At 37.0% G+C, this 27252-nt stretch overlaps 1 protein-coding gene across 1 annotated transcript in view; it reads right to left on the reverse strand.

The window, feature by feature from the left end:
* Nucleotides 1–757: 757 nt before the first annotated feature.
* LOC140154608 (uncharacterized) overlaps nt 758–27252 on the reverse strand; it is a 42644-nt gene continuing 16149 nt past the window's right edge. Inside the window, exons 8-21 of the mRNA XM_072177176.1 lie at nt 25657–25809; nt 21509–21703; nt 20170–20437; nt 19183–19279; nt 13602–17875; nt 11812–12003; nt 10731–10913; nt 9539–9717; nt 6483–6666; nt 5983–6116; nt 5017–5148; nt 4277–4462; nt 2175–2390; nt 758–1071 (exon numbers count right to left, since the gene is read on the reverse strand). Coding sequence (XP_072033277.1) covers nt 1048–1071; nt 2175–2390; nt 4277–4462; nt 5017–5148; nt 5983–6116; nt 6483–6666; nt 9539–9717; nt 10731–10913; nt 11812–12003; nt 13602–17875; nt 19183–19279; nt 20170–20437; nt 21509–21703; nt 25657–25809 — 6417 coding nt within the window. The 3' untranslated portion in view covers nt 758–1047. The remainder of the gene's footprint in view (nt 1072–2174; nt 2391–4276; nt 4463–5016; nt 5149–5982; nt 6117–6482; nt 6667–9538; nt 9718–10730; nt 10914–11811; nt 12004–13601; nt 17876–19182; nt 19280–20169; nt 20438–21508; nt 21704–25656; nt 25810–27252) is intronic.

Below are 27252 nucleotides of genomic sequence, written 5' to 3' on the forward strand. Positions count from 1 at the left end.
AAGTGCCTCCTGAAAGTGACTGATTTAAGGCTGGCGTTTACCTAAGCCATTTTGATTTTAGAAATTTGATTTTTTTTTAAATAATAAGTTATCGTCAGCCTGCTACGCTTTTTGCTTAGGTCATATTTTTGCATTTCTGAGAACAAAGTACAAAATATGTTCAAGCATGCATTTATAAACATTTATACACATTTATTCACCAATCTTTGCACAAGAACAAATAATGATTGATACAAATGAAAGGGAATAATCCGAAAATAATTAGGGTGATTAATTATGTAACTGATGCATACTTGAACCACATTTTGTTCTTTGTTCTCAAAATTACACAAAAATGACAGACAATTAGCAGAGCAGGCTGACGTTATGCTGTCCAAAAATGTTGGGTCAGAATCATTTTTTATGATTTTCTCTAAAACAGCATTCTTACAGATCTGATGTCACAGTTGAATTTGCCAGATTATTTTGATTCTAAATATGTATATAATATACACCAAAATTTTCACATCAATTTATTAGTTTATTTCCCCATTAAACAACTTCTACATCTATATGTGTACATCCATATCAAAACGATGCACTTGTCGGCTGCTACATGCGTCTCATTTCACACACAGCTATGAATAAATACCAGACTCATCTCCGAAGTGGCGGTCACTTCAAATCATCCCGAGTCACATTAACCATGTGACTTGAGTCTGGTATTTATTCCTAGCTATTATGTGAAATGAGACACATGTAGCATCCGACAAGTGCATCGTTTTGATATGGATGTACACATATACGTAAAGCAAAATCATGGTGGGGGCCAAACAGAGCTGAGCTCCAACATTTTTGGCCACCCTATGAAACCATTCTGTAATTTTCCTAAAACTTATCATTTTCATATCTAATCTATTCTGCACTGATTTGACATTAAATATTTGTGAATTGAGAATTTGAGGCATCGATAATTTCACCATGAATACTGACACTAATACTGCTACATGTCATTGTGTCAAATGCTACTGTTACTTCTGCCTGTCTGTGTTGAGTTCAGAGATGTTTTCATTTTCCAAAAAAGAAAGATTTCTGGAGAGGAAATACACAAAGTATAAATATGGTAATACTTTTATAATACAACAAGAAAGAAGATATATAAATAAATGTAACCAAATTTGACTGAGTTAACTTAAATTAGCATTCTCCCCTAATAATCCCCTGGCTATTCCTGATTTTAAGGGCAAGAAATGTTTAGGATGTCTCGAAACAACCAACTTGCGATTTTATGCTCAATTTGTTGTAGCAAGTCACAAATTGTCACTTTGACTTTCAGAACAGTGTACATGGTATGGAACAAACCAAAAGAAGAAAGAATTAGAGAGATATTGATTATATTTCTCTTATTTCAATAGGGTCTTTTAAAAGGGCATTTCGTGATCCACAGCCTCATCCCCCCACTTTTTTCAAAAATCATTGAGATTTTCATACCACTGGAAACCTCTTGCTACATAATACCTCTTGTACCAAAAATTTCTTGCAGATTAATTCGTTTAGCAAAAATATTGTCAAATTTTAATTTCGTTCTGGTATACCAGAACAAAATTACAACAGTGGCCTATGGAGCAGAGTAATACACATAATCATGCATAACTCGCAAACGCAAAATCGGAATCAACTGGAATTTTGGGAATAAGCTTTTTTCGTGGATATCTACTAAAAAATGTCATAAAAAGATGATGCTAGGATCACAAAATCCTCCTTTAAGAGAATGCTACATACACATAATACTTGTGAATGACATGGTAGGGAACAGTGGCATAGCAGAATGGTCGACTGCAGATCCGTCAGATAACACTTTTTCAATGGGAATTGAACTTTGATGCTTGGATGATGTCACGATGAGGTTAGCATTTATTCCGTATTGAAAAGCATGTTCCGACGGATCTGCACTCGACCGGTCTATCCTTTCCCACTCCCCCTGGCTACACTACTGGTAGGGAATGCTGGAAAAGAGACATGTGTAGATCATCAGGTCCACTATCATACTTCTTTCTTAATTTGAGGTACGGTAGGTCAACAAAATCTTATTATTTTGTTGAAAATTTATCATGAACCCTCAAAACTGTCTTGAAACAAACAAAATCTTTTATAAATTTTTTATAAATTAAATCAGCAAGATGTTTTGTACTTACCCTTCGTTTTCCTGGGGTTTTTTCATTCTTCTTTTCTTTCTTCTGTTTTGGTGTGTCTTTTTTCTTTGGTGTTTTTTTCTTCTGTTGTGGAGTTGATTTTGCAGATTTATTTTTCTCCGGTGTATTTTTGGAGCTCAAAGGTTTCCTTGATCTTCCTTTGCGTCGTTTTGGTGAAAACCCTACAGCAAAGGCTATACTTTCCCTTCGGTTGACATTCTATAAAGAAGAAAAAGACAGACTAAGTGAGCAAGTAGCCTCAACAACAGGTAAGCTAAGTTGACCTATAGATATACAACAAAAACATCATTATTTCCTGTAAGTCCTCAAAAAACCAAGCTACAAGATTTTATTTTTGTGCCAGGATTTCTGATAAGGCTTAAAAAACAAGTTTGTTTCCTGCAGGTGGCACGAAAACCTACATGTGAAATGCGTTTTTTATTTTTGGAGTCTGGATGTATGGTATCATATAATGCATCAAATTACTTGTCAAATCAGTGCAGATTAGGTTAGGTGTGAACATTGATAGATTAGGAAAATTCGAGATTGAATTTCATAGGATATTTAGTGATTTCATATTGCTTTTAAGGGGTGGGGTATGAACGTTTGGACAGTATTTATTATGGGAGATTAGAGCACATCAGACATATCGAATTGCATTCTGAATACTGAAGAATGTCCTTCTGATATCAAATAATTTTGATTTTTGAAATTCGCAATGTAATACACATTTTATGGCAAATGATTAAAAATTGATATTTTTGATATTTAAGGGATCTAGAATGAAGCGTTTATTACGTTTGACAGTATTTTTTGTGGGACATGAGAGCACCTCAGACCTATCGAATTGCATTCTGAATCTGAAGCATGTCTTTCTGATATCAAATAATTTTCATTTTTTGAAAATCACAATATAATACAAATTTTATGACAAATTATAAAAATTGATATTTTTCAAATTTTTTTTATATATAACAGTCCTCGAAGTAAATTATATAAATCTAATGACATATTCTTAAAGTGTGTGTAGCAGGGAGGAAAAGCCGACGGTCAATTGAAAATTTTGACCTTTCATATTGAAGATATGGATTTTTTCCCAAAAAGACCTAATTTTTTTTTGGTGTTTTGTGTAAAAATCCATATCTTTAATTAAAAATGTCAAAATTTTCAATTGATTGTCGGCTTTTCATCCCACCTACATACACTTTAAGCATAAATCATCAGATTTATAAAGTTTACTTCAAGTACTGTTAAATATCAAAAATATCAATTTTAATGATTTGCCATAAAATGTGTATTAAATTGCTAATTTCAAAAATCAAAATTATTTGATATCAGAATGACATTCTTCGTATTCAGAATGCAATTCGATATGTCTGATGTGCTCTAATGTCCCACAATAAATACTGTCCAAACGCTCATATTTCAGCCCTTAACAGTACTCAAAGTAAACTTTATAAATCTGATATCATTACTTAAAGTGTAAGTAGGTGGGATGAAAAGCCGACGATCAATTGAAAATTTTGACCTTTCATATTGAAGATATGGATTTTTTTCCCAAAAACACACACACAAAAAAAGATCTTTTTGGGAAAAAAAATCCATATCTTCAATATGAAAGGTCAAAATTTTCAATTGATCATCGGCTTTTCCTCCCAGCTGAAGTACATACACTTTAAGAATATATCATTAGATTTATAAAATTTACTTGAGGACTGTTATATATCAAAATGTGAAAATATCAAATTTTAATAATTTGTCATAAAATTTGTATTATGTTGTGAATTTCAAAAAATGAAAATTATTTGATTTTAGAAAGACATTCTTCGTATTCAGAATGCAATTCAATATGTCTGGTGTGCTCTCATGTCCCACAAAAAATACTGTCGAAACGCTCAAAACGCTCATTCCAGATCCCTTAAACAAAATATATGAGAACAACATCTTTAAAACAATTTGTTGTCATGCTTGAAAAAGTCATTTGTCTGCATTTCACAAAATAAAGAAAATAAAAACAAATGCAGTAAAATTGCTCCCCAAAATGAAATTGCCACCAAGTTCGTCTTATCTTTGAAATTAGATTCACTACTGCAATTACTACCTACCTGATCATCATCTGGTGTTGGAATCGGTGCAAAGTTTGTACTTGGCATAAATGTGTCGGCTTGTGGTGTAAATGTATGAGCAGCAGCCTGTGTTGGTTTCCGTTTAGGGATGTGCATACGTGCAGGTGGTGGTGGCATGATAGGGTTTGGTACAGCAAATGTCTCCCTCTTGTTGCCGATTCGAAGCTGTCATAAAGGAATAAAAGATTACATATATTTGGTAATTAAACATACATTGAGCATACATAAATATTATCTATGCTGTCATTTTGTTGCTACTACGTAACACCAAAAGCGGTGAGAAAAACCCAGGTGCCCCCGGTACCTGCCCGACCTTGGCATACCCATTAGGCAAATAAATTGCCATATTATCCTGGCCTGGAATAGACCTATATTTGCTATCTATATTTAGTACCAAGCCAGTAATTTATCTATCCTGGTCTGGAATAGAGGTTTTCCATGTTCTATAAGCTGCATATCCTATCAACGACAGCTATACCTTGTTAAGGACTTTCAAAAGAAGTACCAACATGTGCAACCATGACTGTTTGAAAATAGCCCGCCAAAGTCATGCAGGTAACTCTGAGGTTGTGCATTTAATTGGTTTGAATGAGGAATACTACGGGAATCAGCGCCTTTTGTTAGAAGTCACACATGAGTAACATAGATAACTTCTATAGACCTATATTTGCTGAGTTTGTAACTCAATTTAAAAAGTAACCCCAAACCAAAGAACTTACTTTGCTGGGTGTGGGTCCATCCTGCTCTATACTTCTGCGTTTCTTGGCTCTAGTAATGGCTCCTGGTGTTGATACTGCGTTTCCAATCTGAATGTCATTCTCTGACAACTCTGTAGGTAATCTCGTCTGCACCTGAGAAAGGGTGCAAGAAAAAAAAGGAAGGAAGAAAAGGTTGGGGAAAAAAGAAAGAAAGGTAGGGAAAGAAAGAAAGACAAGAAGACAAACAAAGAAAATGGAATAAAAGGTGGGGAAAAAGAAAGAAAGAAAGAATGAAAGAAAGAATGAAAGAAAGAAAAGGTAGGGAGAAAGAAAAGGAAAAAAGAAAAGAGAGGAAGAAAAAAAAAGCATTTATTAATGAAACAAAAAAATCACACTTTGAAAAAATACAATAGATATTTATTATTTATTGCCATTAACTTTAGGATGTCACTATGCTGGTTGTCCACAGCCAGCACATAGTGCTTACAACCAGCACTTAGCCCTTATTGAAGCATTCTTAACTGGCACTACAAGTAAATTAAGTTATTCTTGGCCAAGCCGGAGCATTCGCGTTGCGTACATGTAGCGTACTAAGCGTGTAGGCAATGTAAGGCACATGTTTGCTTTCTTCTGTACCACGTTATCTGCGCATGTTTATCGCAGCGCCACTAGCGTTCATAATGTTAGAGATTGGCCAAGAATTACTTAATTTACCTGTAAATTTGGCTGAACATATTGAATATATTGATCTAGAACCCTTAAATTTGTACTTAAAATATGAACATTATCGAAGAAAACAACTGGCACTAATATCACTCTAGTGACAACACTGCTTTGCTTCTTCAAAATCATAATCATTTTAACAAAAAGTTTAATCTACATTGACTGAACAAGGCAGATCTAAATCTCAATGCCAAATCTCAAATTATGTCATTTGAAAAAATTGCGGCTGTGACCTACAAAACTTTTTGTTACGATAATATTTACCTCTACTGGGTATGAAGACCTTTGGTGCGGTAGACACAGGGTATTACGCCGCTGCAACTCGGATAATCTATTCCAATCAAACTCTAGGTCTGGTTCCTCATCACAGTCACCCATTACAACAAACCCAGAACGACCTAGAACAAAAACAAAACGGTCATGTTAATGTGTTAAATAAAGAAATGTTGTCAATGCTAAATGTACCAAGGACTGTGCACTGACTTAGATACACATAAGGATAGGACAGCCTTTTGCGCATTTAATTTTGCAAGTGACACAGATTGTGAAATTTTTATGCTCGCAAATATTTCTTTTTGCTATAGGCTTTTAAATATATCAATATTGCAAATATAAAATGACACAAAAATTATGGTTCTTTTTAAAATTGGGATTAGAAACATTTTTTGACAGATTTGTAGCTCCATTTATCCATTTTAAACCAATATTGACCTAAAATCAGGGACGTAGTTATACCAGAGGCCTGCAAATGAGACCATACATACCAGTAGTGTGTCGGCTGCTCCTCAAACTTTGCTGAAGTGCAGAGTTCCTCAAAAAGCTTGGTTGACTCTGAGCCAATTGGTCAATGGTATCATCTACCCTAGGTGGCAAGATCGATTCCCGACGCTCACTGCGACTTGCTGAACGCAGTGATGCCCTTCGGCTATGTGTACTTGAGAAAGAGGGCTGTTGGTAAAAAAGATACTGAATTTTATTCATGTTGCTTTTTGTTTTGTTTTTCCTCAATACAATTTTTCCTGTATTTTACCCAAATACATTTATGAGATTTTGATTTGTAATACCATTTCATGCTCTGTAGCCCTATATGGTTAGACCCTCCCTCGGGTCCATGGAGAACGACTGGTAATGTAGATTATACAACATTAAATAAACCCGATACATGGACCCTTCCAATGTGTAGGCAAATTGCCTTCCAGACGAGTTTTCTATATATCACGTCCGTGGTCTCACTCTCTTGCCATTTGTGTGGGCGTTTGTGTAAGCGGCTACTTAGCCTGACCAATCAATGTAGATCTCAGCAAGCAAGGCGATATTTGAAATAGGTTTTCATTGATAGTCTATTGATCATAACCAACGCGCGCGCAAAATGACAATAGAACTGAGTCATGCATGTTATGTGCCTACCATATTTGAATTGACAATGAGGCGGGGCTATCATAATTGACGCCACAGTCACATTACATAGCTTGATAATTATTTGGAAGTCAGTTTACTATCAAAGCGGAACAGTCTGGGTTTAGGAGAGCTATTATAAAAAAATAAACAAGTTGGTCTGTAGATTAATTGAGTTTTCGTCGACACACAGTACCCTAGGAGCATTATAACTTTGTTGTCATTTATAATTAGGGCTTAGTGGTGTGTTGTTTTAATCTTTGGAGTGAAGGAGAAGGTGGTTTTAGCTCTAATTATTTACCCACAGATGGAACCCAGACTGTGGGACAGTCTATATATGGTAGAAGAGAGTATCTTATAACGCCTTCACTAACATGCTACTTTCTTTAGTCACAGATTCAGTCAACTTTTTTTCAATCACCCTCACATGGTAAAAGGATGTAACTTTTAAAGATGATAAAAGGAAGATACTTTCTTTTGCCAAAGTATGTGATATACAGTTAAGGGGTACTACACCCCTGTGGTAATTTGTGACTATTTTTGCATTTTTCTCAAAAATAATAACACACTGGTAACAAAAGTTATGTATATTATTGGGGCAAGGAATCCAATTACTACACTGAAATTTCAGTGACTCAAGACAAGCGGTTCAATATATATGATAGGAAATGAGGTACATTCTAGTGGTACCTCTTTTGTTATCATAAATAATGAACCGCTTGTCCTGGGTCACTGAAATTCCAGTGTAGTAATTGGATTCCTTGCCCCTATAATATACGTAACTTTTGTTACCACTGTGTTATTAGGTTTTGAGAAAAATGAAAAAATAGACACAAATTTATCGAGGGGTGTAGTACCCCCTTAACCAACCTATGGCAAAAGACAGTAACATTGTTTAAATCTCTTTGTATGTTACAACCTGTTTTCTGTGAGAGTCAAATGGAAAAATTTATCTTAACAATGACAAATGTAAGTGAATTGTTAGTGATGAAACTCAAAAATACACCCTTTTACCATATTAGGGCTACCCCTCCCATGCCTCAGTATCCTCCAGAATCCACTTCTAAATTACTCATGACTCCATAAATTGATTCCACTGATACCCATACACAGGCATGGGAATACGCATTCATGAAAAAGTCTGGAAAAGCGCATAAAATTGGACAAAAACATCTGAAAATGGGCTGAAATTAAATAAAACTGCAGAAATTTTGACATAAAAAAAGACTGGTTCCAGAGTTTTGACTGGAAATTCTCATGCCTGATATACCACTGCATATTTATTATTCAGACCAACTTGTTTTACTGTCGCCGAAATTGACTGAAACACCACCTGAAAGCCTGATATCATTTAATTGCATGTAAATTTGCATCCCTGATATAATGAAATTATAAAATGTTGAAAAACCTTTATGACCCCCTCCCCCCAGCAAATTTTGTAGCACTGTAGTAGGACATCATTGATATTTTGGTCCATTCCTTTAGCAATAACAATGCTCTTTTTAAACAGTGAAGGTCAAAATCTCACTCATAAGTGGAAGCTGCTTTTCACAAAGACATGCAATGCAACATAAACAGTAGTGTTGCCAAAACTTGTCCTTGCCTAGGTGTGGCATATTGACCGCAGTGAATGACCGTCAAGTTACCCAATTTTTAACTAATACCCAATACTGGATATTTGGACAGGTTTGCCCAAGTTTAGAACATCTTCACAGAACCGGGCAGAAGAGAATCATGCCATAAATGGTCACAAAGGCCATTGATATTGCAAATCGGAACTTCAGAGACTTAAATCCCTTTATAAAAGAAAAATACATCAAAATTACTGCCGTGTGACATTTGCAAAAGTAGACCAATTTTAGGGAAGCAGGTGCAGCAGGTGATCTTCAAATATCTCAATTAGTCACCGTGTTGGCATCAAATATCTCAATTAGTCACCGTATTGGCATCACTCTGCAAAAATAGAGCAGTACATATGTGACGTGTCATGTCAAAAGCAGACACTTTTGGGCAGGTTATCAATTTTGAGGTTTTTACATATCTTAAATATAGAGATATTTTGCTCCACAACGCTGTTTTCCCCAATGAAATCGGACATTCCTAAGCGAAGATATTGAGTTTGTACTTTATGGTATTATAAAATTCGAAATTGAGATATCGGCCTTTAAATATATTATTGACAATGTTGAGAGTAGGAATTACCTTGAATGTCTCAAAAAATACAAGATGCCACTTATATTCCGGTCTGAAACTATCAGACAAAATTTTTGACATTAATAACATCACAAATTTGCAACAAACCCAAATTGTGAAAAAATCATCCGCGGGCAGATTTTTGGCTATTTCTCCATTTACGATCCTGCCCAAAAGTGTCTGCTTTTGACATGACACGTCACATATGCTAATACTTGTTATTCAGGTTTACCTGTTGGAATGATGCAAATGATGAATCCATCCATTGGTCTAGTTGACTTGATTGGTTTGGAGTGCAATCAGGTGGTGTGGAATTTGTTGGTGTTGTTCTTCTGCTGCTGGATTTCTTCTTGTCTGACCTACTTATAGTCACAGATAACTTCTTACCAAGAGGCAGGCCGATGCTGAATCCTGCAATCAAATAACTCAACCATCAATTTTACACAAAACATATTTTCAAAATGTTCTATTTTGATTGGTTACTCAGATGATTATATGATGTAATTAACCAATCAGGGGCTCTGTAAGAAAGGCAGTAGTGTACATGGGGTTAATTATGAAATGGTCTTCTGCCTTCCTCGTGTCAATCAACATTTGCTCAAACATTTGGTTCAGTCATAAATACAATGTAAATACATCTAAGATCCTTTAAATTTCTAAAAGAGTACAAAAAGGTGGCTTGGACACTTGGATGGAGACCTATATGCCAGTTGAAATCCATACACCCTACGGAAGATATGTCCTTAATCTCCCACACAGGGAGTGTGAATTTCAAATAACGTTACCTGAATGGGCGACTCCATTTGAAATCTACACCCCTGTGTACGTCATGTCTCCAATAGGGGTGTATGGATTTCAACTGGAATACCCCTATCAGCAGTGAGCCCCAATATCATAGACATTTTGAAATGCCAACATGCCTTTCTAGCTAAAGAAACAGCTTTCAACAGATATGGAAATGGGACACTTCTGGCAAAGGCCAAACCGCAATAAATTATACTCGCTTTTCACAAATGTAAAAATCTCAGTTAATTTAGCCAAATTCTTGTATATTGCATTTTGTATAATTTTTGTTATTCTCCATGGGCCGGTGGCCTAAAGAGTTTGTTTAATAAACCTCACTGAGCATGTTTTGCTCAGGAAATTGAATTAACTAGCTAATTCCCAATATGTCCTAAGTAACCCTGTACATACACCATTCAAAACAAGCCCTATCACAGTGCAATTTGCCCCATAAAATTTCGCCTGTTGCGATACAGCTTTAAAAGTGTGGTGCAAAATTGCGACAGACTTTATGAGTTGATGTCTGAGACTGCACTTCAAATAATTTGCTCTGCATCAGATGAAATTGCACCAAACTTTCAAAATGAGGTGCAAAAGTGTACCCCAAGGTAAAACAATTAATTCGAAGACTGTGTACATACCTGACTTGTTGCTTGCATTTGATGCATTTGATGCCTGGGAAAGATTCAAATCATCTGGACTCAAGTCTCCCTCTAAGCTGTCATTGGCTATGCTATCCATTGATTGCACAAATTCCACTGCGCTGAAATTCTTAAAGTGAGCTGCTTTCTCCTCTCTTACTTCCTCTTCTGCTCGAAAGTTACCTGATGAATAAAAAATGAAGGCAAGGATTATTATAATCAGAGACAGAATTGAAAAGACTAATTTGCATCTGACGTCACTGTCAATCTATCTCCCCACAACCCTTGATTGATTAGTAGCGTGTAAGAGGATTCATTTGGGGCCTTCATCACAGAAAAGGAATCTCAGAAAATGGCGACAAATTACGGTACTTTTACAAGGAAAACAAATTTAGGCACTGTTCACATGGTGTCTTCAGAAAAGAAAGTTTTCTATTACAAATACAAAGACATAACCTTTGAGATGATTTGTAAGTTTGAAGGTGCAAAATAACCATGAGGTACACCGTTTTACCACCAAGTTCAGAAACTCAATCATAACGACAACTTGATTGACAGGCGACATCAGATGCAAACTCTTTTTATTTTATTTTTATTTTATGACCCAATTTTAGACAACTGGCACCTCTGCTTATACAAACCAAGGAGCAACCTTAGAATGATGGTCACCCCAACCATAATTCTACTCCTTCTCATAAACTCTTGGGGTGGTGCCATTCATTCATTCCAAAATGTATTCAACCAACCACAAAGGACTTCCAATTTTCTTCTACACTCAAAAGTATACAAGACAAACAAAGAACAAAATGTTCATACACTTGTACCCTTTTCTTCAATAGGCTATTCCAGTTGAAATCTATATACCCCTATGGAAGACATGACCTTCATCTTCCACACAGGGAGTGTGAATTTCAAATGGGGTTACCTGAATGGGTGACTCCACATGAAATCTACACCATTTGTGTGGAAGATTAAGGTCGTGTCTTCCAAAGGGGTGTATGGATTTCAACTGGAATAGCCCAGCAGGGATCCAATGATAAGTAGATGGACAGATAAAACAGTGTCCATTCATGTATTTGACCCCTTACTTTGGATTGCAGTGATCTGATTTCAATCCTCATCTGCTCATTTTCTTTCCTTATTTCATCCGCCTTGGATACAGCATCATCCTTGACTTGGTTCATCAACTCCAGTTCCCTTTCCATATTCTCCATTTTGTTATGGTCTTCTTTGGCCTTTGTTAATTGCCTTTGTAATCTGGCCTCCAATGCACCTTTAACATGAAAAACGGAAAATAATAATTTAATCTTAAATTGGATATGACTTTCATACAGTACATCTGATTGGTCAATTACATGATATAATCATCAGAGTAATTAATCAATATAGAGGTTTTAGATCTCTTAGCAATTAATTTTAAAACTTATTAATCCCCTTCAGCCAAACTGACTATTCTTACCATTTCTCTGATTGGCTTAATACATGATATATTCCTATTTGTAACCAATCGAAATGGTTCTTAGAGGCCAGTAATTCGGCCGGCAATGCCCATGGGTTAATTCACTTGCAGTCAATCTGAAGTGTATTAATCAGGGCTGTCAACTTTTTGGAATTGCTTGGCGTGAGACAGAGGCGTACCGGGATTTGCCGACTCCTATGTTCATTTTGTACCATGATTATTTGAGCCAAGGTGCTCGAGAATGTGAAAAGCGGGTAGGAGCAACAAATTATTCATGACGATGCGTGAGATTTTCCTCATTTTCCAGCTTTTTGCGTGAGATTTACTACCTAGGCGTGAGATTATACTACCTTGGCGTGAGAAAGTGACCCAATGCGTGAGACTCACGGCCAATGCGTGAGAGTTGACAGCCCTGGTATTAATGTTTATTCATGTAAATATGGATTTGTTGGCAGCTTTTTCTCCCCTGTTTCTTTTGGTTTGTTGCTTAATACATAAGTAAGCTAAAGATATATATTGATGTGGCTCACATAAAAATCAAATTCTACTCAAGAAATACACATTCTGTTATAGGCTTTCCACTAATGAAAGATCAAATTGTGATGAGCAACAAAATATCAAAGACTTCTAATGGAAAGGAAGCAGGCTGACTTTCTTGCAAAAGTATAACCAGCTTGGTGGCGACAAGGAGGAGCAAACCTGCTCAAGGATATTTTATTCCTGTTGGAGGAGAAATTTGACCCCAAAAAAATCATTTTGTAACAAGAATCTATTGATTCTGCTCCATTTACATTTCTGTAGCACTTTTGTAGCTATTTGTTACAAGAATCTACATGGATTCTTTTAAGTCTACTCAGAATCTTTACAAGATTATTGCCAAATTTCTCGCCTGGCAGCCATCGAACTGGTTACACCCGTACATTCTAAAGCTGAATTTATACTCGATCGCTTTTGCAGAAAAGCAATTTTCACGCATGCTCAATGTTTACTTACATTTCCAGAGCGTCAAGCCGATCAATCCATTCAAATCGCTGAGGCAAAAACGATGTCGCTTTTGCAAGTTGAAGAAATCTCAACTTCCCTGCGATATCGCTTGACATGTGAATGCGTCAACCAATCATATACAACCATCTGGATCTATTATTTTGCTAATTAATTTACCTTTCTGAATTAATTCAAAGCAATAATTATTGACAGCAACTGATGTTTTAAAAATGTATTTTGTGGCATTTAGAATATTTTAATTGTCGTCTGCAATCGCTTATCGCCGTGATAAGTATAAATGCAAAAGCGACGAGCGATGCATCGCAAAATTTGGCGATTGCCCATCGCTTTTCAAAAGCGTTTCATCGCAATCGCTCGGCGATCGAGTATAAATTCAGCTTAAGCCTTGCCTGTAGCTTTACCCTTACCTTTGTCTCTGGTCAGCTTTTTCACTCGGGTTTCTAATCCACCTACTTCATTCTGTTCTTTGTGCGTCATGGCCATCAGCTTCTCCTGGATCACTTTCATTTCTTCCTTAAATGCTTTTGTATGTTCTTCCAACTGTCTTTCCAACGCCATCTTCTCTCCTGCTAGTTTCCCCATCTCTTCTGTTCTACTCAATATATCTCTCTCTGTTCCCTGTACCTTCTGTTCCAATTCCTGAATCCTACACTCGCGTTCCTTCACAGCCTCCATCATTTTTTCTGTATTCAAAGCGCATGACGTTATCTCTTGGTTCTTCTCTGTGATCCATTTATTGGCTTCTTTTCGTAACTTCTCCACTTCTACCACATTCCTCTCCACCTGTTCTGTCAGTTGTTGATTATCTTTTTCCAGACTCAAACATCTACTCTCCCTCTGTTCAACATCTCCATTTCTCTGCTCAATTTCTTCCCTCAGCCTCTGATTCTCATCTTTTGCTTTCTTCAATGCTATATCAAAATTGTCACTCTGCAATTTCAACTGTTCTGTTTTATCATTAAGTTCACCCCTCAGCTGCGGTATCTCGGTTTCACATGTTGCCATCTGGTTCTGAAGTTCAACCTTCTGTTCCTGGATCAATTTCACCTCCTCTTGCATTTGCATCACTTCAGTTTGTTTACCTTGCAACAAAGTACATCTTTCTACCTCATGCTCTTTATTCTTGGACACCCGTTCAGCAGTCAATTGGTTAACCATAGACAACTGTGCTTGTAGTGCCTCTTGAAGCTCAACCTTCTCAGTTTCTACCTTTGCTGTCTCTTCTGTATGGCATGCCTGTAATTTCATTATTTCTACTGCTTTTGTTTCTTCTAGTTGTTGTAGTTGCTGTTTTAGCTGAACACACATCTCTTCATGTCTTGTTGCCAATTGGTTGATTTCTTCTTGCTTTGATTCTTTGACTTGTTGGATTTCTTGTTTTATTTTTTCACAAGTTTGTTCATGTCCTGAGTTTAACTCATTGATTTCTGCAGCCTTTGCTTGATGCATTTCTTGTCTTACCTGCTTATACATCTCTTCATGATTTGAAGACAGCATAGTGATTTCTACCTGCTTAGCCTCCTTTGCCTGCTGAAGCTCCTGCTTCATTTGCTCACAAACCTGTCCATGTCTTGCATTTAGCTCATTGATTTCTGCTAACTTTGCCTCTTCAGCTTGTTGCATTGTTTGCTTCAGCTGTGAACACATCTCTTCATGACTTGAAGTAAGCTTATCAATATCTGCCATCTTAGCCTCCTTAACCTGTTGCAGTTCTTGTTTCAAATCCTCATACATCTTTTCATGTCTTATGTTTAGCGCATTAATTTCTGCTACCTTTGATTCAACAGCTTGCTGCATTTCTTGTCTTAACTGCTTGTACATCTCTTCATGATTTGAAGTAAGCTTACCAATTTCTTCCCTCTTAGACTCCTCAGCCACTTGCAGCAGTTCTTGTTTCATCTGCTCATAAACCTGTTCATGTCTTACGTTTAGATCATTGATTTCTGCAACCTTTGCTTCTTCAGCTCTGTGCATTTCTTGCTTCAACTGCTCATACATCTCTTGGTGACTTGAAGTAAGCTTACCAGTTTCAGCCATCTTAGCCTCCTTAACCTGTTGCAGTTCTTGTTTCATTTCCTCATACACTTTTTCATGCCTTGCATTTAGTTCGTTGATTTCAGCAACCTTTGCTTCTACAGCTTGTTGCATTTCTTGTCTTAGCTGCTTGTACATCTCTTCATGATTTGAAGTAAGCTTACCAAATTCTGCCCTCTCAGACTCCTCAGCCACTTGCAGCAGTTCTTGTTTCATCTGCTCATAAACCTGTTCATGTCTTACGTTTAGATCATTGATTTCTGCAACCTTTGCTTCTTCAGCTCTGTGCATTTCTTGCTTCAACTGCTCATACATCTCTTGATGACTTGAAGTAAGCTTACCAGTTTCAGCCATCTTAGCCTCCTTAACCTGTTGCAGTTCTTGTTTCATTTCCTCATACACTTTTTCATGCCTTGCATTTAGTTCGTTGATTTCAGCAACCTTTGCTTCTACAGCTTGTTGCATTTCTTGTCTTAGCTGCTTGTACATCTCTTCATGATTTGAAGTAAGCATACCAATTTCTTCCCTCTTAGAATCCTCAGCCACTTGCAGCAGTTCTTGTTTCATCTGCTCATAAACCTGTTCATGTCTTACGTTTAGATCATTGATTTCTGCAACCTTTGCTTCTTCAGCTCTGTGCATTTCTTGCTTCAACTGCTCATACATCTCTTGGTGACTTGTAGTAAGCTTATCAGTTTCAGCCATCTTAGCCTCCTTAACGTGTTGCAGTTCTTGTTTCATTTCCTCATATACTTTTTCATGCCTTGCATTTAGTTCGTTGATTTCTGCAACCTTCGCTTCTACAGCTTGTTGCATTTCTTGCCTCAGCTGCTCACACATTTCTTGGTGCCGAGATGTAAGCCTACCAATTTCTGCCTGCTTAGATTCCTCAATCTCTTGTACTTTCTGCTGCAACTCTTGCATATTTTGCGTCAACTCATCAAGTTTACTCACTTGTTCTACCACGTCATCTTTAACTAGCATCATATCAGCCTCCATTCTGTTTTTTTCATCTTGAACTTCTTGGAGGCAAGCTTGTAATTGCTTGATTTCTTCTTCCTTCTCCTTTTTCTGTCCAATCAAATCTGCTATAGTCTTTTCACCATCTTCAATACGCGCTTCAAGCCGTTCTTTCTGCTCCGACATGATTTTGCTCATTTCTGCTAATTTGGATTCCCCACTTTTCATATTTTCAACTTGAATCAGTTCAATTTCAGCCACTTTGTCTTTCAACTCCTGTTTCAGTCCTTCTTTTTCTCTCTCCATTTTATTCAAGATGTCTCTGTGAGTAGCCATCACCTTATCCAATTCTTCCTGCTTTGTTTCTCTAAGCTGTTCCATATCAGTTTTCATCTTTGCTATCTGGGTACTTAATTCCTCCTTGATGCTGTTTTCTTGTCTCTCCATTCTGGCCATGGCATCTTGATGATCTGACATTAACTGGCTGATGTTGGCTGCTGTACTTTCTTCAACCTGTCGGAGTTGTTCTTCAAAAGCCTTCTGATCTCTATCCATTTTCGCTTGTATCTGTTGATTCTCAACTATTTTCCTCTCAAATTCCTCCTTAATGTTTGATATGTCTACTTTCATCTGTTCATTTGCAGCTCTGACTTCCGAGATAGTTGCTTCCCTTTCCTGCAACTGTTGAACATAAGCAGCCTTCTCGGCTTCAAACCTTTGTGTAGTTTCTTGTTGACTCTGCTTCATCTCTTCATTAATCTTCATTTGATTTTGTAATTGTTGCCCCAAACTTTGCAACTCTTCCTTGGTGCTTGATATTGTTACTTTCATCTGTTCATTTGCAGCTCTGACTTCTGAGATAGTTGCTTCCTTTTCCTGCAACTGTTGAACATAAGCCGTCTTCTCTGCTTCAAATCTTTCTGTAGTTTCTTGTTGACTCTGCTTCATCTGTTCATTAACCTTTGCTTGCTTGTGTAACTGTTGTCCCAAACTTTGCAACTCTTCTTTCAGTTGATGAGTCGTGTTTTTGTATTCTGTCATAATCTGTAGGTTTTCTGTAATCTTCGTTTCAATAACACCCTGCAACTCTTGCTTCATCTTCTCCCCATCCATTCGCTGTTGTTCTAATTTTTCTTTCACACATCTTGCTTCTTGTTCCATTCCTTCAATCTCCTGTTGGTGATTTGCTACCATCTCATTGATAGCATCTTGATGATCTGACATTAACTTGCTAATGTTGGCTGCTGTACTTTCTTCAACCTGTCGGAGTTGTTCTTCAAAAGCCTTCTGATCTCTATCCATTCTCTCTTGTATCTGTTGATTCTCAACTATTTTCCTCTCAAATTCCTCCTTAATGTTTGATATGTCTACTTTCATCTGTTCATTTGCAGCTCTGACTTCTGAGATAGTTGCTTCCCTTTCCTGCAACTGTTGGACATAAGCCGTCTTCTCTGCTTCAAATCTTTCTGTAGTTTCTTGTTGACTCTGTTTCATCTGTTCGTTAACCTTCACTTGATTGTTTAATTGTTGCGCCAAACTTTGCAAATCTTCTTTCAGTTGATGAGTGGTGTTCTTGTACTCTGTCATAATCTGATGATTTTCTGCAGTCTTATTTTCAATAACACCCTGCAACTCTTGCTTCATTTTTTCCCCATCCATTCGCTGTTGTGCCAATTCACTTTGCAATCTGAAAGGGAAAAAATATAATTTTTGCAAATCAGCATAAGTGACAGCATGTATCATGGTCAAGTTGTATGTGTAATCATGTCCACGGGTAATGCTGTGTAGAATGTGTCATGCTTTACTGAATTTCAGGTGCAATCAGGGCACATTATTACAATATAATGTACCCTCGCATGTCAGGTTTGGACTGCGCAATTTTTAAAAATAGGTACAGCGGTGCAAGATAGGTTGTCTGAAGATATGGGAAGTGACCTTCACACATAGTAAATATTCATATGAGACAATTTCAGTCTATTTTACAAGTTGACACGCGACTTGTGATGCCATAAGGTATTTTCCTTCAAGGACGACCTAAAAATGAACAGTGGAGGTAACAAAATAATGAGTATTACTGAAGTTGGCCTAGGTACATGCAGTGGCGGCGCCAGGAATTTTTTTCAGGGGGGCATTGAGGGGGCAAAGTGAATTTTTCGTAATTTTGGGTTTTTACTGGGGGGGCAACAGGGGAAGCAAGAGTTTTTACTGGGGTGGGGCATTTGCCCCCTCATGCCCCATGATGCCACCACTGGGTACATAATCTGGGCATGCTACTTGGATCTTTTCCTTTTTCTTTCAAATCAAGAAACTGATAAAACTTTGCATCATGTCTGCAGCGGATTACTGGATGACAGGAATATAACAGCAGTACAGAAGACAAGATGACAGGAAGATAACAGAATATTAATTGGTAATCTTCTTAATGCCCACATCATACTAGCAAACAGAGTATGTGATTAAAAATCGCCAGTGAATCATGCCTGTAGTGATGTGGTAATTGCTTTTCCGATAAACGACAGATGTAATGTATCATCACTTTTTTGTGGATTTTTGACATTTTACATCAGTTTAAAGGGCTGATAAAAAATGTTAAAATGACATTGACACTGCTTAGCTGACATTGACCAGTAACAGTGTTTAAAAGACAATGTAAAACATTTATTTTATTGATGTCACTTTTAGAAACCAAGAAGATGTCAATGTTTTTTTCAACATCGAGTTGTCAATGTTCTCACTACCGGAAACATTAAAGTTTTGATCTGTTGGACAGAAATACTGCAGTGGCTTAAGGGCATATTATATCAGCAGAGTGACTAGTGATAGCTAATCGATAAGTTGCTAGCATGCCCGAGCATCAAGTCACACTTGCAGCAATTGCAAGCTGCTGGCGATTGTAAAAACAATACCAGCGTTTGATCACTAGCGATTTTTGAATCACAAGCCGGGACTGCTAGTAAGATAATATGCTGATAGAGTATCAGGGTTTCCACTTACCTGTGGATTGTCTCATGTAATTCAAACATTTTGATTTCACTGACTATTCCTAATGACTCTCCACTCTGCTCAAAGTTTGGACTCTTCAAATCACCACCTGCAAAACAATACAATCAACTGTTACACCACACACATTTCAGTGTTATCAGCTACGGATCACCACTAATGGGTTTGTACAAACTACCTGCTACCATATGAATTGACCAATAAGGCCATAAAAAACTCAACCTGTTCTATGGTTGGACGGACCTCTCAAATAGAGTTACTCAGACATTTTTTTTACGCAAATCACCATTTTTGCTAAACAACTGCCGATTTTACATGCATACATACAAATTTAATTAAAATACCCCAAAATGCAAAATCTGGGCCAATCAGGCCTGCAGAACAAGAGTGTTTATTGTTGCCGAAGTATAAATGTGTCAAATTAACAATTACAACTGCAGATAGTGTTTGTCTCCCCGACACAAAAATGCAGTTTCCTACTTATTCGTTGTAGGGTTTAAGATTCTACATTAGTAATCTTGGTAGCAGTCAAGTTAGTGTTAATCAGTAAGGCATAAGTATCTGCTGCACTACTGCATGGCGATACAAGTTCTAGCCCCAATGCAGTCCCTGTTTGTTCTCTTGAAATTGCGTTTTAAGGACTAAAAATTTGTTTGATTGGCGTAACCCGGCCTACTCTAAATATACTACCTACCCTGAACCCTGAATATTTTTATTTATTTTGAGGCAAGACAAGAAATGATGGATAACAAATGAATGATCTCTGCATTACCATTTAACAATATGTATAAAACAAAATTTACACTACAAGATTCTTATTGGGGTCACCTGTACAGGTACACCGTTGACAAGGTACCTGACTGGTGTACACAAAGTACATACATAGTACCAATACTGCTATTGCACAGGACTCACCAGCAGAGGTACTACACTGGTACTACACTGGCACAACCCTGATACTGCACAGTACCAGCCAAGTACCTTGGTCGACGGTGTACTTGTGCAGGCTGCCCCAATAGGAATCTTGTAGTGTACTTACTTTGATTTGCGGTACGCTCCCGCAATTCCTTATAAAAGATTCCAATTCTTCATAGCGAAATTTCAACAAGTTATTCTCCTCTTCTCTGGCTGTGATGGCCTCTTTCCTGCGTTGTAGTTCAGTGTTGAGTCTCATGAATTCTTCTTCACTTCCTCTCAGACGGTTCTCCATATTCCTATTGCTTGTTTTGAGATACTGGTACTCACTCATCTGTAGAAGATGTAGGAAGGAAACTTGTCATATTAAGTTATAACACTACAAAAACATAACAATTTGCGGGGGGGGAGTAGAGGTTTTTTTTACCATAATAGTTACTGTATATTGTTTGGTGAACTGTGGATGTCTTAATGCCATTACTAACTATCCACAAGTCCACAAATCAGCAAATTTACCATGTTTTAGGCCAAAACAAATCAGCACACCTGAAAGCTTGTTTATTTCTCAAAATCCATTTTGCAAAGCTGTAGCCACAATCTATTCAACTTTTGCTTAAGTGATCCAATTACTTACTAAATACTTTAAATATAATTATATACTGCAATGCATTTGGTCTGCATGTTAATGCATTTCCTGTGCAGCAACAGTACAGTTTTGAATAACCCCATGACACTAATGCCTTCTTACACTACACAGCCCCTGCCTGATTTGTTATTAATTACATGATATAATCATCCGAATAATGAGTTTTTAGATAGCGCTCAATCCCCTTCAGCCCTAGACTATAATACTTACCATTTCTCTGATTGGCTCAATACATGATATAGCCCTCTTTGTAACCAATCAAACTAGTTCTTAGATACCAATAATTTAGCCAGTAGTACCAAATAGGTCAGCACCTATAATTACTGTTTTTTTGGCTCAGTTCCCTAGATTTTTCAAACCATTCTTTTAATCATCTTCTATTGAAGGATTATACAGCTTTATTCCGTAAGCTGCTAAATTCCACAATGGAGTCTTTTCACTAGTCTAACTCATGAATATCTTAAACCAAGGATACACCCTATGGGCTTTTACAAATTCATATTTCAAGGGATGTAATGGGTCAATAGAGGGTAAGATTGAACACGCTTTAACTCATGAGGCCATTTTAATTAAATACTTTGACTCAAAGCTCTTGTGTGCATTAGTAAAATCAACTCATGCAGATTATGTGGGGGGTGCAGATTTCAAATGGAGTCACTCTCACTCTCTCTGTGGAAGATAAAGGTCATGTCTTGCATAGAGAGTGTATGGCTTTCAACTGGAATTGCACATTGTTAGAACATAAATTAAGTTGTCTACCTGAGTTTGTAACACAGTCATCTCCTCCTTCATCCTGTCTATGACTTCTTGTAATCTACCATTCTCCTTTTTATATCTGTCCATCTCATTCAATCGCCTCTCTAGGTTTTGGTTTATTTCCATCTGATTATTCAGCTCTCCTTCAATATCACTTATGGACTGCACCCGTCCTTGTTGCTGCTTCAGTTTGTGTACCTGAAAATTTATTTTTAAATTAAAACAAACATGGTAACTTTGACTGTTCCTGCTTGTTATCAACAATGAAATGAATGAAATAAGATACCAAATCACTGATAATCCTTTGAATGTTTGCAGCAATTAAGGGGTGGGGTATGAACGTTTGGACAGTATTTATTGTGGGACATTAGAGCACATTAGACATATCGAATTGCATTCTGAATACGAAGAATGTCCTTCTGATATCAAATAATTTTGATTTTTGAAATTAGCAATGTAATACACATTTTATGGCAAATCATTAAAAATTGATATTTTTGATATTTAACAGTACTCGAAGTAAACTTTATAAATCTAATGATTTATACTTAAAGTGTATGTAGGTGGGATGAAAAGCCGACGATCAATTGAAAATTTTGACCTTTCGTATTGAAGATATGGATTTTTTCCAAAACACCAAACAAAATTAGGTCTTTTTGGGAAAAAAATCCAAATCTTCAATTTGAAAGGTCAAAATTTTCAATTGATCGTCAGCTTTTCCTCCCAGCTACATACACTTTAAGAATATATCATTAGATTTATAAAATTTACTTTTTCGAGGACTGTTATCAAAATGTGAAAATATAAAATTTTAATAATTTGTCATAAAATTTGTATTATATCGTGAATTTCAAAAATTAAAATTATTTGATATCAGAAAGACATTCTTCGTATTCAGAATGCAATTCGATATGTCTGATGTGCTTTCATGTCCCACAAAAAATACCGTCGAAACGCTCAAAACGCTCATTCCAGATCCCTTAAGTGAAGAAGCCAAATTTTGATCTTGTGAAACAAGTTTAGGCTTAAGACTGATGTGGGATAGTTTCAGACTGAAGAAGAGGTAGTTTCAGCTTGGTAGTGACATCAGTGCTTTGATGTGGATGCGCCATAAGCGTGCTGACAATCTGCTCTTGTATGGGTTAGTCTGCAGGTATTAGGTTAGCATGCATGATTCAATAATGTATCCAGTGAAATATGCGCCTATGTCACTAACATACTGGCAAAATAAAAACTGTGGTGTTGTCCTCATCACTGAACGACCATTGGCCAACAAAAATAAAATCATAGAACCGGGAAACAGGAAAGCATCTTTTTTTTTAAAGGAAAAGTTGGAAAATGCACTTACACTGAACAATATTTTTGGTTAAAATTGAAAAAAGTCCAATTTTGATCCTTTTTTACTCATATTTTTTAAACGAAGATATATTTTTAAATTTGAGAAAACCATTAGTTTTGTGTCTCTAGAATATAAATATATGCAGTTTTTATGGATTTGGAAATTTAAGTTCCTGTGGTGGACGGGAAAAAATTAGCATGGAAAATCAAATTTGGTGCTTTCTCAAAAACTGCTAGACTTTTTGGAAATCTACTGTGCTAGCTGGATTCCTTGCATCATTTCCTTTTTGAAAATGCATACTCTTATGTATTTATCTTCATTACTTTAAGAGATACAATACAAAGTACAAAAAATGTTCATAATTTACTAGGCTTGTTATCGTTTCATTTTTCTTTGGCGACATGTCGCCAAAACTCTGAATCCGACGTCGAATCTTTGTCGACAAACAAGTGAAAAATATAGTCTTTATAAAGCTTCCGAATTTAGCACTCAATGCGTTATTTGTGCATCCATGACGGCCGACGATGGCGAATTCTATCAGTGACCCTAAAATAGCACTTGTTACCTGTACAAGCGGTGCCAAACTTTATCCTACCATATTTCCCTTGAATGATTTGACTTCTTCCAAACATTATTCTTGTTGGATGGCTTCATTTATTTGCCTTTTCTCCTTTATTATGAGGATTTATTACGATGATTTACAAGGTCAAATTAATTCAACAGTGAAAGCATGCAGCGATGATGTAATGACGTGTGCAGGGGACTCCCCAAAAAGTAGTTCAAAAGTGGTTTGGGGGAAGGACTTCGCTTCAATATGACTACATTGTATGTTATCATGAACCCAATCAACTCATTGCCGTATCATCTCACTTTTTAATTTATATTTAAATAAAACAGCTAAATAATAATCCATAGGTGGGCCACGAAATATAATTACATCTTTACAAGCAGTATTAAAACATCAGCTTGCCCTCCCAGTGCCTACACGGTAATAATGGACTGACCCATGAGTTACGACATGACGAGTTCGCTATTAATAGCTCACACACATACACGTGGGTTTCGCTCTCGAGCTGAACAGGCCTGAGCTGAAATACTCCATCACACACGCCTCGTCCCCTGCTCGACGCTCTTCCGATCGGGGCGTTGGGGTGGACCGCCATGTGCTAGCCCTGATGAGCAAGTCGGAAACCCCATCAAAGCGTATCTCAAGCGTCGATCGTCATCACAGGGATTCCCTTCACGTCACATTGTTTATCAATTTGATCGAATCGCCAATTGCATGTTTAAACCTTTTACGTTAAAGTTTAAAAAAAAAAAATTACAAAACCTTAATTCGTTCAAATTTTATAAAAATAAACTTGCTTTAAAAATAATTGTATGAAACAAAACCCATATTCAGAGAATAAAATCAGAACCAACATGAATAATACATGTGGCCTGGTGAGATCATCACCCCGGCCCCAAGGACCCAGGAAGCAAATGCCCAGGTAAACATGCTTCTAAATATGGCGTAATTGATACTTTCCCACGGTCGGTATGAATGAAGTTATGAATATTTAATGAGGGACTACCCCGGGAAGTACAAGGTCGCTCGTAAAGTTGTTTACCAAAAATGTCTACTTTCAACGTGCGCATGGGCAGAACCAGGTTCCCGCGGTTGTGTATGAATAATTACCGTAATGAGGGAAAGCACCCGGGGAAAGTACCCGATGTGTGGTACCAGCAATTCAACCTTTCCTGGATATTTAATGGCCAATTCATTCTTGGAGTTATTTGAAAACAAAATGTGAATTGTTCTTGTTGTACAGTGATTTACTACAAAATACGGAGCAGTTTACCAGTAATATGGAAAGTTATTTGCTAGTTGGCTGAGGGCTGAATGAGAGCCAACGCTAGCTATTGGTAAAAAGTTTTTAGCTTGGAGGTTTGGACGGCATTTTAACTCGGATCATGGGTGGAATTTCGTAAAGTGCCACAGGAGTCCAAGTGGATTCTCGCAAGAGAGTTTTGCGAGAGTCCATGGATTCCCGTAAATGGATTCTCGTTGTACAATCTTGCGGGAGTCCAAAAGGTATTATAAGTAGGCCTACGTAAAATGCATTCAAACAAACAAACTAACAAATAAACTAACAAAGTTAAGTTTTTAATATATGTGTCATCATACTCTCACTTCCATATATTGCATCTTTGGCGACTTTTCCTTTATATTTTGCAGGCTTTGAGTTTTAAGGCGTGTTGAACTTAAACGTAAGTTCGCTGAGCCGATCATTTCCAGCGAGTCCACATGGACTCTCGCAATAGGACTTTTACGGGAGTCTCTGCGAGAGTCGACTCTCGGACTCCCGCCGAAATTCCACCCCTGTCGGATCATGGCAATTCTATTGGCGTTATCATGGTAGGCCTATACCCATATAAGTGTAAACTAGCTACATATATTAATTGGCTTCCCTTTGTTTTTTGTAGGGTCATTTTGTCTGGATTATGACGCTCTTGGTTTTATATTTTTACTACTAATTACTAGCCGTGCATGATTTATTATTGATTACTATTTTGTCGACAGTGATAGCCTCTTATCGACTGTCGGAAAAATCTCAAAAAAATTCATTGTCGACAATATTGGCGACAGTAGCTCTGTCGATAACAAGCCTATAATTTACGACTTAGAGTGACCCTGCGACTGCGTGCAACCCGAAGTGGAAAATGAAATACAAATTGTGAATTTTGTTCTTGAATCAACCTAACCATATTCCACTGGAGTGCTTCACACAATTATTTCTTTTCAGCCTTATCAGATCTATTTCTCAGTTACCTCTTGTTGGAGTGTTTGCAGCTGAATTTCTCTTTGTTTGACTACTTCTTCTTTTTCCATGATTTCAGCTTCTCTGTCTTGTCGGAGAGCTCTTTCTTGTATCAGCTCGGATTCCAGCTTTCGGAAGTGCTCATGTTTCTTTCTTGCCATAATCTGTCAAAGGAATAATAGATACTAATTAAAATACTGGCTAAAAGTTATGCCCATCTCATTTTACCAGATCGTTGGTTACACTGTTATAACCCATCTATGGTAGTACCATTGACAATTTTACAGACGTCAAGTACCGTACTTGGGTTCCATAATGGGTTCAAGTGTTGGAGACCTAAATGGAAGAAAAACACTAGACTGGGCAGCTTTCTTGAAGCTAGAATGCCTACAAGAAGCCCATCCCTGCCAATCAATACAAACATTAAGCTGTGAAACACCTGTGTAACCGTCCTTCAATACAGGTGCGGGATATGTATATCACCAAAGACATGGAAAACAACATCTTGCTTCATGTTTTAACATTAAGTGTATGGATAGGATTCCAAATGAAACCATCTAAAATCTGACCAACATCTCACTGGTTGCCAGAGTCAAGACTCATCAACTCAAATTTTAGGCCAATGGCTAATCTGGCAAATGACAAGCCTCAGAAACAATATGCCCTATAGATATGTTCCACCACATGGAAAGAGGAAACAGGGATGATTGCATGCATACAATGTTTCTTGCAGTATGTATATCCCTCCTGGAACATATTGAAGGGATGCTGCAAAAAACAAAAACATGGTAGGCCAAGATCCACAAGTTGGAGGAAGCTTACCAACTGAAGATGATGATGATGATGTTAGAACAAGACAATTTGCATATTCAAAATAATAATCTTGGAAGAGATCACACCACTTAATCAGGTCCAACCAATCTGACTGAATAAATAACAAGTGTTTTCATGCACAAAGCCACACCTGATTGATTTGATGCTGTGCTTTGTGCATATTTTTCTCAAAGTGTTACAATTCTAAAATTTTAGGCACTCTTTTCTGCTTAAATCATCAAAGGACATCACAACTCAACTATTAAAAAGTGGCAGGTTATAAGGTAAAGTATATAATAAACTTTAGGCAAAATGGTGTTTTGAATGTACCAGGGAGTTCTATTTATAAATAAAGGATGAACTTAAGTTTTTCTGTACCTTTTAACAATAAGAATGTAAGAGTGAACAAGATTTTTGACTGGAATTGGAGCTTAATTATGTTCGAGTACTGAACAGAAGCGTGCCCAGGTGGTCCATTTATGCAAACACTGTAAAATATTTTCCTTGATGGACTTACTTTAAAATTACTGAAAAGAGCACTGAAATCGGAAATGAACATTGAAAAAATATCACTGTAATAACCACTGAAATAATCACTGAACCACCACTGAAAATTTGGTAATTTCAGTGTGATTATTGGAATGACCTTGGACACTAATCACACTGAAACTCACTAATCCCACTGAAATGATAAATTTTCAGTGGTGTTTCAGTACTTATTTCAGTACTTATTACAGTGATATTCTTTTCAGTGTTAATTTCAGAATTCTGTGCTTTTTTTAGTGATTTTATTT

This window comes from Amphiura filiformis, chromosome 6 (genome assembly GCF_039555335.1).
Source record: "Amphiura filiformis chromosome 6, Afil_fr2py, whole genome shotgun sequence".
In the NCBI taxonomy this organism is placed as follows: Eukaryota; Metazoa; Echinodermata; class Ophiuroidea; order Amphilepidida; family Amphiuridae; genus Amphiura; species Amphiura filiformis.